Here is a 13796-nt window from a genome sequence, read left to right as displayed (position 1 = left end):
AGAAAGATCAGTAGAAGAATGACAAATAGCCATCTTTCCTTAAGCCTTTTGTACTTAGTAATGTGATGTTCTGTCTTAACTGTCTTAACTTGTAGAGTTAACATGTGAAAATATCCTACTTCATAATGCAAAATACGTTCAGCCAGAACTAATGGATAAAGATGTGGAAACCACTGCCATCTTTAAAACTAGAAGAGAAGGGGAAAAGCATAAGTGGGAGATCAATTAAGAGTTTTGTTCTTTGCTTGTTTGTTTTTTAAAAAAAGCACATTTAAACTTTTTAAAATTGTTAGAGGAGTGGTATTGATGACATGTTTTTTTTCTAACAAGCTGTGAAAAATTCTGTGTTTTCAATTTAAAATGGAACACTGGGGACTCTGTGTCAATATTTCAGTAGATGCAGTCAAGACAGTAACACCTAAACCAGTGAAATGTCATTCTTCATCTTCTCTTCCTGTGGAGAAATGGTCAGGTCTGTTGCCTTCATAGGCCATAAGTTAAAAGTCATATTCCATGAAATAATGAAGAGAAACGCTTTGGAAAAATGCTTCCTTTGCCCCAGAAAGACTCAACTGGGACACAGAGTGGTCAGGCAGGAGTTTAATGAATTATTCACAGCTTTGTGATATTTTTTGAACAAAGAAAGATAAGTAATACAAATGCACGAATTGTAAATATCTCTCCTTCAGTGGCTCCTTTGGTAGAAGACAAGATGATTTGATTAGTTCTAATGTTCCAAGTACTGCATCAACAGTTACCTCTTCTGCTGGCCTTCAGAAAACACTGCCTGCCAGCGCAAACACTACTACAAAGAGTACAACGGGTTCAACTTCAGCAGGTGTACAAAGCAGGTAGTGCCACCAGTGTACTTTTTATTGTTGGTTTTTTTTTGTCAGGTCTACTGTGTGCTTATGTACGTGCATGCTTTCTTGTTTAGTAGATCCTGGGGCTCTGGATTTTTTCACTTTCCTGTTGAATTTCTTTTATTTTTACACAATTTGGCTCAAATTGTGAATGGCTTTCTACTGTAAAGTGACAGCCATGTTGATCTAAAAGAATAAATCCAATATGAGAAGTGTGAAGAGTTCGATTGTTTTGAACTTTTCATTTCCTAATTAAATCAATTTAATAGCTCAAGTTGAGCTTTCACCGTAGAGACATTTCTCAGATTGCTTTTTTAAAAAATCCATCCCTCAATTTACATGTTATTAGTTGTTTAGTAAAGTGCTTTCATTGTTTAGCTGTTTCCTTTTCTCTTTTTTTGTGTTGCTACTTGTTATGCTGTAGTACCTCAAATCGTTTGTGGGCTGAGGATAGTACTGAGAAAGAAAAGGACAGTGTTCCTACAGCAGTGACGGTTCCTGTTGCACCATCTGTTGTAAATGCTGCGGCCACTACCACAGCCATGACTACAGCTACTTCTGGCACTGTGTCCTCAACATCAGAGGTCAGGGAGAGACGGAGGTGTGTAAAGGTCCTACGAGTAATGTTGCTCTTGTACAAAAGTAATCTTATTTTCTTATTTAAAGGAATGTGTTGCTTACCTCAATTGGGGATAGTACAATATGAAAAGCGGTGAGTGGTGTTTGCTTGCTGTTCATTGAAACAACTAGCAGCATGCCTCAGTTTATCTGAGAACTTAGTACTGGTGGATCTCATCCGTGAAACTTCAAAGTTCAATTCTGTTTATTTTTTACTGTCTTTGGGTTCTCTTTTGATATTCAGTAATTATTTATTTGCATTTTTTGTTAATAGATTACATGGATTTTCTTAAAAATACCCATAATGGAACTACATTAAAAACACAGAATAAAAAAAAGAAAATAGTAATTTCTTACTTTGAGTACATTGCTGCTTTTTGAGCTGCTGTGCCAAAGGCAGTATGCTGACAAGTTACTGTGTGGTATTTTTTTTACCACTTATGCCTGACACTATTGAGTAAAGAGTATTTAACTTCATTCATTTCATTCCATCATTTAGGATCTTTTCCATGTGAAACATAATGTACAGATGTGTTTTCTTCTCCACCGTGATTCAGGAAGTGCCCACAGGTGCCACAACCATTTTAAATAAAGCCATAAGGCAACAAAGTACATCAGTTTCAAAAAACAGTTCCAATTTTAAAACGCAAATGCTATTTCAGTAGCAGATGAGCTAGAAAAGCACGAAAGTGTAGAACTAAGGCTTTCACTGTCTCGTTTGCTCTCACTTAGTGTATGTATACTAATGCGCGTATGCTACATACGTCTTACATACCTGCAGTCAGCCTGAAGTTCTCTGCTTTTAATCTGATTAATCAGTGCTGATTGTATAATATATCACTGTAGGTGTATTTTTGATGGCATATTAAAATACCCATTAAATCTCAAAAAAATCAGCAAAATTTGGATATTTACTGTGTGCATGTCATACCCTAAGTATGTGCACATGCATATCTATCTGTATATATACAGATACATATATCTCTCTGTGTGTATGTGTATCTATGTATGTTTATATGCACATGAGTAAGTTGTGTCTATTTATGAAATATTATATGCTAAATATTTTCTTAAGAAATGAAGTTGGTGAATTCATATCTGTAGCATGAAAGAACGTTATTTGGAAAGTATGTTTGAAGTAGCATTTCAAATAATATTTGAGAAGCAAACACATTATGAACTGATTTTAGTAATGGAATATGTAATGAAGCATCTTTTTTGAATGTACTGAAGAAGTTACATTCTTTATTGAATTTTCAGGATTGCTTCAGAGAAACAGCAAGGAGAATGACAAATGTAAATCTGTAAAATCTTTATATTTTGAATAACACTGCATGACTGACCTGTGAATCATACATATGGAGAGCCAGTTTCAAGTGTGCACATGACAAATATTGAGTTTTTATTTTCTTTCAATGAGTTTCAAAGTTTTTCATTTCTTGGAGGATAGGAGTATGTACACCAATTACTACTGAGTAATTTGCAGTAATTTGCAAGCTCTAAATGTTATACCTACTCCGCAACCAGAACTGTCTTAGGTAGGTTGATACTTGTGGCTAAATTATATATTGACTAACTGTAAACTAGAGCCAGTGTAAATGAGATACATGTGACCAGTTGTATTTCAGGTTAGCTAAAGCACTCTTTCCATAGATTAATCTTCTAAGCGTCAATAGGTGATAGCTTCTCAAACAAAGTATTTGAATCAATAGCCAGTTTTTAAATAAAGAATTGCAGAAAGTAGTATATAGACAATCAGAAAATAGTATAGAATCTGAGTCTACAGTTTTTAACATAGTTAAAATTGATGATCTAAAGAAGCTCAGAGAGGTTTTGCCCAGGATCTGTCTTTTGGATTGTCTAATGCATGGATGATTCATGTGAAGACATGGTAGTCACTTCCTCAGGAATTTTTAATCTCAGAAGCAATAGATTGTTTCATTAGATTTTCTGCCTTAGGAATACATTAGTTTTTCTAAAGCCTTAACATTATATTAAAGGTTTACATGTGCATGCACACACAGACATATACTTTGTGTGCAAATGTGTAACTGGCTGAGGTTTATGAGGTCTTCTCCCCAATGTTAGTTGACCAAAGAAGTTACATTTAGATAAAAATAAATCTAAATTAAGTAGGAAAGCATATGTATTCTAATTGAGTTTTAAGGTTGCAATCTTGATGAACAAGTGCTATGGATGAAATGCCTAAAATGTAATTCATCTCATACAGTCAAAGGTTCTCTCAAACTGCTTTGTTTTTGTCATGCCATCTTGTGAGTATTTTTCTGACCATCTGATGAATTTGTCTAAAAATTATAGTTTGCCAACTTGTTTGTACTTAATTCTTTAGATCATACCTCACTCCAGTACGGGATGAAGAGTCAGAGTCCCAAAGAAAAGCCAGATCCAGGCAAGCAAGACAGTCCAGAAGATCTACGCAGGTACAATTTTATTACAGCTTCTACATTTATGGAAACATAAAACTCTGAAAGTACAGTGAAGTTTTAGTTTCCCACTAAATTTCAAATAACCAATTTGTCTTCCAAACATAAATGACTTGTCCCCAATGAATATGTTCTATTTCCCTGCTTCTCCTGAAAGCTTGAGGAGTCCTTACTGTGTTTTGAAGGTAACTTTTTCTAATTAGCAAAGACAAACTTAATGCAAGCTTGAAAGCAGAGAAGCAGCCACTGAAAAGTTTTTGTTTGCATTATGTTATAGTGGCTTACTCAAGCAGCTGTTTCTGATGTTATGTAGAGTAACTTTTAATTTTTCAAAAACTAACAGCTTCTGTCTCAGGATTTTACTGGAGTACTGTAGTTACATTTCCTTAAGTTTCAAAGGCTCCTGTATATGGACTGTCGAAGATAACGTGATCAAGTTGACCAAACATATAGATAACTGGTAGTATCAGTGGCGTAGAAAAACTACATTCAGTCTGGTTTCTGTGGACACAGAAGAATACTAGGAAGAGTTACTACTAATCTGAAATCTAACTCCTATCAGAGTTTCCCTCTCATGGCTCATATTTGCCAGAACTACTTCATACTGAATTACAACCAGTGCAAACTTTGCACAGAAAAGGATGTCACGGTAGCAAAAGAGATGATGTCTTAAGACTACTTGGACGCTCTGTGAATATTGGAGCAATTATCAGCTACTGTCCTCTATCAGATGTGTCTACCCGTCTCTCCTTTGTTCTGCTGTGAAGTAGTCCTTAGATAAAACAGAACAATGAAATCCTCCATATGGTATCCTGATCTGCATTAAGGCCAAATCTATAACTATGATTTGCTGTTATTACTTTCAGGCCTTTTTAATTTTAAACCCCTCAAATATCTCTGGTAACTCTTCCTGTTGAGAGATGCATGTTTGGACATGTTTGTTTGTTTTTAACCTCTTGATATTAATTCAGTGCCTTCAAAGATTGTCAAACCACGGGCGACTCTGGATCTTTGCAGGGGAAAAAATGCAAGGAACTGCCGTATTAGAGCATTATCAGCATAAAAAGCTATCAAATAACTAATGAAATACAAAGTTGGCTTTGGAGAATAGGTCAGGAGTGTTTTCATGCTGTTTGAGAACAGTGTCTCAATGAGATGTGTGAGGTGAAAATTACCGTACAGAGAAGTTTTCTTTAACTAGGAAATCATTGGCTCTCTGAGCTCATTTGAAAATTAGTTTTTAGCTGCAGAATAGCAAGGAAATAAGAAACGAGTTACATCTTTCTCAAGAGCTGTCGGTGTATTTCTTTGATGTGCTGTTGAGCTTAAAAATCCACTTCCACTGAGTGAATTTGTAAATCATCAGTATTTCTGAAAAAAGTTAAAGTCTTTTTAGACTTTCCAAAATATTTGTTATGCTTATGATGATATTGAAGGGATCTAGTGGATACTTCAGGGGTTTCTGCATGATTTTCTACTTGATACTTATGTGCTAATTCAACTAAAAAGGAGTTATTGAAGATTCTGGTAGATCACACTAGGGCAAACACTTGCTGTTAATCAAAAAGTGCAGATATCATTTCCAGGATTCAAGAGAAACATTTATAAGTAAAATATGTAGATAATATAATTAATTTTCTTAAGCAGAATTTTGTATGTAAATAATATATTTATATAATGTGGTGATCTACATTTGCACAAATTAAGTTACATACTGTACTATTTGCTGTTTTCACAGGGTGTAACACTGACAGATCTTCAAGAAGCTGAAAAAACTATAGGAAGAAGTCGTTCCACACGAACCAGAGAACAAGAAAATGAAGAGAAAGAAAAGGAAGAGAAAGAAAAGCAAGACAAAGAAAAACAAGAAGAAAAGAAAGAATCTGAAACTAAAGATGATGATTATAGACAAAGATATTCCCGAACTGTTGAAGAGGTATTTTCATGATGAATCTCATTAGGTAGAGAAATTATATGAATCTTAACTACAACAATAATACTGCAATTTTGATATTACCACGATTATTTGTTTTTATTAAAAGCTTTAATATCCTATAGTTTACGTTTGTTTAATGTTTGTAAATTAATTTTGACCTTTTTCTGCTGAATAGCCATATCATCGCTATAGACCGACTTCAACTTCGACTTCTTCATCATCCACCTCTTCGCTCTCCACCTCCACTAGCTCTCTTTCAAGTTCAAGTCAGCTAAACAGACCAAACAGCCTTATAGGTATAACTTCTGCCTATTCTCGGAGTGGAACAAAAGAAAGTGAGAGAGGTAGGAGTGCTAACATTTGTGAAGGGTTTTTTTGTTATTGTTTTTGATTGCCAAAGGGCAGTTTATGTTTCTAAAGACTGTTCAAAATGGGGTGTGATTTATGGACCACTGGGTGATACACGTTGCTCCTACTTCTGTAAGAAATTCCAAAACTTGTATATAGAGAGGAGAAAAAGGACTTTCAGGACTTGGTGATGTTTTTCATCACCAATTTTGTTATGTGAGTCTGGGTTGATTTCTGCTTTCACTCAGCAACTGTAATAAAATACTACAAGTCAGAGTTTAAATATGTGCAGGTATTGAGGAGGAATTGTTCTTGATAATTTCTAAATAATTTGTGTTTTGTTTTAGTTCTATAATGTAGGAGTGGAGCAATGCTGTAATGCTTTCAGAAAACGAACTGTTTAATACACATCTGAAAACAAAGGAGAGAGAAAGGATACCTCTGGTGATAGTGTGGTGTTAGTTAATAATACTTAACTGAACTATTCTTCTAAATATTTGACTGGCTTATAAAATCTTACACTAATGCTTGATTCAGAGATAGAAGGATGCTTTTATTTGATGTCACAGAGCTTTTGCCCAGAGTTTTTTTCAAATGTGAATAATCTGTTAAAATTCTTAAAAACACTATGCTCAGTTGTCAAAGGAGGAGGCTGTTGACACATGTTGCGATCTCCTGTTCTCTCTGGGGTGTGTCACTAATAACTTGGGAGAGGTACTTTAACACAAGCTGTTGATTAGGTATGTAATTACTGACTGAAATTGATATTTTTGTTATAAAGAGGATCAGATCAAGTAATTTATTGATAAAATCTTCATGAACTATGTAGCAGTATTGCTATATTCTCCACATGGTATTTTCTGAAGAAGTTATTATGACTAAGCTTTATTGATAAGTTTTCTGATTTTTCCTCTCTGTCCTAAAATTAACTGAAATTTGGAATAAGATTTTTAGGTAATGCATATGCATGCTTACTTCAGGCAATTTTTTCTGGACTGTTTTATGGAAAAGATTGTCGTGGCTAAATACCAGCTAGCTACAGCAGTTTTTTTTTTTCAAATTATGATTTTAGGAGGAGAAATACATTACTGTCTGAAAGACCAAAGGTAAAATCACCATTTATTTAATTAGGGAAGGTCTGTGTTCACCATGAATACTTATATTTACTTCATTTTTTACTTCTTGCTTCATGTTGAAGTTTTCATTTATTTCTGAAGAGCAGTTATGGTACAGTTAGATTAGTAGGGATGCATCAATCTGACCTCAACTCTATGGTTTATTTCTAATAAAAGAATAGCAAACTGAACAAACATCATAACAGGTAAATAACATCAATTTTGGCAAGTCTGTTTTATTTATTTATTTTCTCTTTGTGCAAGTTGCTTCTAAACATAAAGGGGATCAAGCACTCCTGAGGTATTATGCCTGCTTTAAACTGCAGTTGCATTTCATTTAAAGAAAAGGGAAATCTGTAACATAGAATTAATTTAATCTTGGAGTTCTAATCTTCCTTAGATGGGAAAATAAAGAGGACTGTGATGAAAAAGGGAATTTTAAGGAGAACTTAACAGACTTTTGAATTTTTTTTTAAATAAGAAATTTTGGATAAAAGCAAAAAATATTGTTTGAAAAATAGTGTGAGGAATAATCTCCTACTAGTCTTTTGTACTTCCATACAACTACTGGCATAAATTTGAATTATTAGGTGAGAGATTTGAAAATTGCTTTTTGAAGTGTCTTACTGTTACACTAAAACATTTTGTTTAGGTGGCTGAAGTAGAGTTAGTACTTTGCCATTGCTGTTCAACAGTTGGAACTGTATTTATTTAGAGCTGGGTTCTGATGAATTTCTATTACAGCAAACCCTGTTTATGGTAAGAAGCTCTACAGTGAACTTACTTCAGGTGCAAACATTACCCAGGTTCTCTTCAGCTGTGTCCAGCAACAGAACCGGGGGCAATAGGTGCAAAGTGGAACATAGGAAGCTCCATACAAACATCAGGCAAATTTTTCTTGAGGGTGACAGAGTGCTGGCATAGGCTGACCAGTGGGGTGTTGGAGTCTCCTTCTCTAGAGATATTCAAAACTCATCTGGATGCTTTTCTGTACAACCTGCTGTAGGGAACCTGATTTAGCTGGAGGTTGAACTAGATGATGTCCAGAGGTCCCTTCCAACTCCTGCTATTTGGTGATTGTGTGATTAACTGTAAATATTTTAGAGACTAAGAAATATTTCAGTAACTTTTCAGAAAATTGTGTTATACTTAAATGAACAAGAAGTTATTATTAACAGAAGGGGGCAAAAAAGAGGAAGAAAAAGAAGAAGATAAGTCACAGCCCAAATCTATACGGGAAAGGCGGCGACCAAGAGAAAAACGACGATCTACAGGAGTTTCATTTTGGACTCAAGATGTAAGTGAAAGACTGCTACTTCTGGTTTGTAGCCATGCATTCTAAGTTTCTCTCAGTTTTGAAGCTTTTAGGAACAAATTAAGTATGAAGTCTTAAGTTATGCTGAGAATGCTGAAGGATATTCAGACTACTGTAATAATTCTAATGTTATTATTTTTTATTGCATGCAAACCAAAGCAACGAGATTGAGATTCACTATCTAGAATGTTACAAATAGCTAAAAATTTGATCTGTGTTTACTAAAACCTGAATGAACTGTTGTAAGATCTGAAAGGGTATGGTCAGTTTTTCAGCAGATTCTCTTGCCTTTTCCTTTGTCATGGGATCCATATTTTTGTAAAAGGAACATTTTTCTGTGCCAAATGCAAAATTCTGATTCCTTCCTGTTAGTACTGAAAATAATTATTGTTTGAGAATTTTAATCTTATATCCCAGGTATGTTTTGTAGATTTTAGATAGGTAGAATTCTACCACTCATAGCTTTTGATACAAAAAATCTAGAATACATTAAGTTTTCATAAAGCTTTCAACAGTTTAACTATTTTTCCTCTCTCACCTCTTTCACCAGAGTGATGAAAATGAACAAGAGCACCAGTCTGATTCAGAAGAAGGAACAAATAAGAAAGAAGCTCAGGTAATTAAAAAATATATTTTAACTTCTTAACAGATATATTATGACTGTAAAATTTCTATTGCAGTTGGATTCAATTAAAGCAATACATACTATCTGATTCATAACCTGATGTTGTGTTTCAGTGCCATTTTCTTTGCAGGTTTAATTTGGCTAATGTGGAATTAGTACCCAGAAAGTATTGGTGAAATTTCAGACATACATGTCAGGGACATGTTGCAGCAAGTAACTGGAGGAAATTTTTTGCTTCTAAATTGCAAATATCTTTGTTTCATCTGCTTTTTTATTTTCAGTGAAATGATGTCCTGTGACTATTGCACACTAATCTGAACCCTTTTACATTTAAATTTTGAAATTTAAATTAAAAAGTGGTGTTGAAAATGTAATTGAGATGTAATATGAGAAAAACTGTTGAAGAGCACAGTTTTCTGCGCTGAAGAATTTCTGAGCATCCTAATTCAGTATTGTCAATTTTGTTAAAAAGGCAGTGGCAAGCAGTAGAATAAGCTTGGTTTAATGGGAAAAAATCCTTATAAACTGATTTGTGCATGAGAATAGGATAAAGAGAACTAAAAGGGAAGTACTGACTTAGTCTGTACGATTAAATGGTATAGCAGACTGTGTTTTTTTTTTTACCTAATCTCTGAAGGAATACTAGAGAATTAGGGTCATTATTTGAGTAATAAAACTCAAAAGGTATAACTGATTTCTCCCACCACTACTTGTTGTTAGATCTGTAATTATTCCATCTTCTACTCCGTAGAAATTCGTTTTGGTAGAATGTAATGCTTGTAGTAGAACTCTATAAAACCGCAATGAAATTTTGTAAAACGGGCCTATAATTGCAAGTGTGATCTGTGTTAAAAAGGATGAGCGTGTAGGGGGGAGTAGTGAAGAGTACAGAATTTGCTGCCTAATTCATGGCTTGTCTTAGAAGTGTAGCACAAAATCCGTTTCCAAATTGTAAGTGTTTCCACAGCCTGCATATACTTTTCCAAAAAGATATTGGCTGTTTGGTAATGTATTATCAGATCTGAGTTCACAGAGAGCTCTGAAATATGTATAAACATGTGAACCAAACTCACTGTCACCTAACTACATAGATTCATTTTGTTATTATTAATGAAAGCTCTTTGCCAGATCAACTGTAGAAAGTAGGAAAACAGAGTGAAAATGAGTTAAATAAGTAATGAGTAAATGAGTAAAATAAGTAATAAGGTGTTTTTAACAGGTTTGTTTATAAACACTGTTGAACCTACTATTGAATTTCCAGTCTAGTAGCAGAACTGTAGATAATATTCTAACTACTATTACTTTCTGGTTAACTGAGAGACATCTTAAAATTTCTATACAATAATTGCAGTGTTTTCATATTAAGGTGTGATTTTTTTTTCTTTTGCATACAGTTTATCAGAGATTTAAAACATAATTTAAAACATTATTAGCTTTCCTTGATGAAAAACTATTTAGAGTTTTTCAGTGATAAACTAAGAACTGGATGCATTACTTCTGACAGTGCAGTATTTTGCCACCTGTAGAAAAAGCAAATGGAATATAGACTGAACATTATAATGGCAAACTCTTCCCAATTCAGTGACAAAAAGTATTTTATTTTACAGAAATTGCAAATCCTTTCTGTGGTTGCTAAATCTACTTCACCTTGGCACACATCTTGCACAGTTCATTGTAGAAAATTCACCATTATTTGCTGATAGACCCTTTTCAATTTTGAGAAAAGAGAGATGGAATAAACTAGAATTACAAAGGCGTACTAACATTCTGAAAATATTTATTCTTTTTCTATACTGATTATTTGATGTAGTGCTCAGAAGACAGAAGCCCCTTCAGCAGTGGTGCTGCTGTTGAGTTCTTTTTGCTTGGAGAAGCTACAAGTCAGTGGTAGAAGATGGTTAACTATAAATTTCAAGAGTTTTGGCAGTAATTCAAGAATTCATAGGTCAAGAATAAGCCTTATACATGCTATAAAGAAAATTAAAGGCCTTAGACAAAATAATTTCTAGCTTGAAGTCCTTCTAGAACCTGACAAATACCATTTATTTCAGAGTGGTTTGAAAGAGATTTCAGTTTGTGCTTTCTTGTTCCCTATACAGAATTATCATTCAATTTCTTAGTTGATCATTTGTCCATAGGGGAGAACTATTAAAAAGAAGTCAAATTTTGCTAACACTGTGACAGTTGGTGGTTGTTTTAATTAAATTTTATTTGGGATTTTAGGTGCAAAGAGCTGAGAATGCCACGTTGCTTTCAGAAAATCCTTGCTCCTCTAGAAGGATAATCTTAGAAATATGCTGTAGGATTGTAGCTGAAAAATAAGCAAGCCTGAAGATCGTTTTGGCAACTCAGATTCTCAAAACAACAAACTGTTCTTTTTCAGTTACATGTTAGCTTGCATGTTTTCCAGTTTTCATCTTATGGGTTTCTTCCTGAAGCTGAGGCTATGAAAAAATAAATTGATTTTGCATAAATGCATTCAGTCATCAAAAAGCATTGTTCTTGGGCACCGAAGAACTTTATTTGTGTAATTTGTTCCATCATCTGGCTTCTGAGAACAGTTATGTCTGAAATCATAAGTCTGAAAGACATGGGAGTTAGGAACTATGCTATTCATAGCCATACTATTCCAGAAGTATATATAGACCTTTTTCCGTATGGATAACTCTGACCTGAATTTAGTAAATACAGAACAGCAGAAAGTATAGGCTTGCTCAGTCTTATTCAGTATAGGCATTTGGTACATCACTGAAGATGAACTTTTGGAAAATCGCAATACATTTCCTGTAAGGTGAGAGAACAATACTGCCAAACACAGTTTGTTAGTAAGTTTCCTTAAAGAATAGCTTTGAATGAGTGTATCAGAGTGAGCTGTGAGACAGCTCCCATGATTGTTAAACATGTCTGAACAGTGCAATTAGTTGCTTGCTGGCGGAAGAGGAAGATGTATTTGATTACAGAAGTTTTGAAGTTTTGTTGATGTAGACTTCAAGAATTAGTGTATTATTTTCCTTTTTGATAATTAGATTTCACTTTGATTAGAGCTTGGTCTGTGTATTAAGATTCCCAAGTTTTCTTTGCTTTTTGAAGTTATTTGGGTTAGCTATTTGGCCTTAAGCAAAAATAGTTCAAAGTATGAATATGTGATTAAAGTCTGATTTAACAGTGGAATGTTGACCAGACAGACAAAAAAAAAGGACTTAAGGTATAACAGAGTTACCAAGTCTGTTGATAATGAGGAAAGTGTGGTGTTTGCTATTCTTATAAAAATTGTATTCCCCATATTACATCAGATGATTCACTGTATCATTCCATTCCAGCCATCTTTTGTTCATGGAAATCTGGCTGCTGTTATTGAAAATGGTGCCCTTTATTCCCTCTGAGGCACAGTAAGAGATAATGAAAGAAAAAGAAAAAAAAGGAACTTGTATGAGGCAAGGAAAATGGGGTAGAATTTAAGCACACAAAATATTATCAAATATATTTGAGAGTTAAGCATTTCATTACAAGAGTATTTGCAGGGGACATAATATGGAATATATGTGGTAAATGAGAAATTACTTCTACTTGACCAAGGGATCAGAATGGGAAAACGGTAAAGAAATAATCTGTTCAGGAATGGGCAAGAGAGAAACATCAAATGGCAATGATTCAAATTTTATTGCTTTTATTAGCAGTTTGTCCTTCTTTCATTAGCACCAAAGCTTGGAGTGCACTTGAACTATACTCAGGAGGACACCTATAGAAGTGGGAAGGGTGGAGGCAGAGTAAAAAAACCAGAAGACAACAAAACAACATCTCACCCCACCCCGGATGATGTATTCAAAAAAAATAAGAATTTAAATATGCACTACAACTGGTTAGTTTACTATTAAATTGACTTAATTTTGTTTCATGATTTTTGAAAGGTGAAAGCTAGCAATGTTAGGATAATAAATATTTTTAACTTTTCTAATTCTGTGGCAGTAGACACAAGAATTTGTCATTATTAGTATTGATTAAATGCTGCACTCAAATTTTTGTTCCTCATTTTCATGGCTGTGGCAGTTTTACAAAGCCATTCAATTATACACTATGTAAAATTCCACCTGACTTGTATATTTCATTTCCATTACCAGTAATTATCCTAACTCACCAAAATGTAGTATAAATATCTGAAAGCTTACTGTACATTTTCAAATACGTGGTTATTTGGTAGTTGAACTCTTACGGTCTATAGAAACTGCTCGTATAAGATTAGAAGCGTGTATTATTTCAGCTTGTATACATGAGGACCCATACCTTTTTATTTTTCCTTCCTGCGTGCTGCTCATGGGACTTTGGCTACCACAGTCTGCTCAGTTTTGTGAATGTATTAGGGGTATCCATCTCATGTAGTTTGGATGTACAGGGAGATCAGTGTTGGCTTCCCTTCTCCTCAGACAAGCTTCATACAAAATCTGTAGACTTCTAGTTAATTTTTTTTGCCAAAAAAAAGATTGAAAAATATGAAAAATTGTGACCAAACTGACAGAAATTGAAGGGAAAGATGA

General features: G+C 34.2%; 1 protein-coding gene across 1 annotated transcript in view; it reads left to right on the top strand.

The window, feature by feature from the left end:
- The window catches only part of PPP1R12A (protein phosphatase 1 regulatory subunit 12A), a 123156-nt gene that overhangs the window by 91059 nt on the left and 18301 nt on the right, over positions 1-13796 (top strand). The window contains 7 exon segments of the mRNA XM_010708460.3: positions 690-851; positions 1288-1464; positions 3832-3922; positions 5664-5861; positions 6037-6205; positions 8503-8621; positions 9190-9255. Coding sequence (XP_010706762.1) covers positions 690-851; positions 1288-1464; positions 3832-3922; positions 5664-5861; positions 6037-6205; positions 8503-8621; positions 9190-9255 — 982 coding nt within the window.

This window comes from Meleagris gallopavo, chromosome 1, assembly GCF_000146605.3.
Source record: "Meleagris gallopavo isolate NT-WF06-2002-E0010 breed Aviagen turkey brand Nicholas breeding stock chromosome 1, Turkey_5.1, whole genome shotgun sequence".
In the NCBI taxonomy this organism is placed as follows: Eukaryota; Metazoa; Chordata; class Aves; order Galliformes; family Phasianidae; genus Meleagris; species Meleagris gallopavo.
Note: the sequence above shows the minus strand (reverse complement) of the source record. Positions and strands in the feature narration are given on the sequence as shown.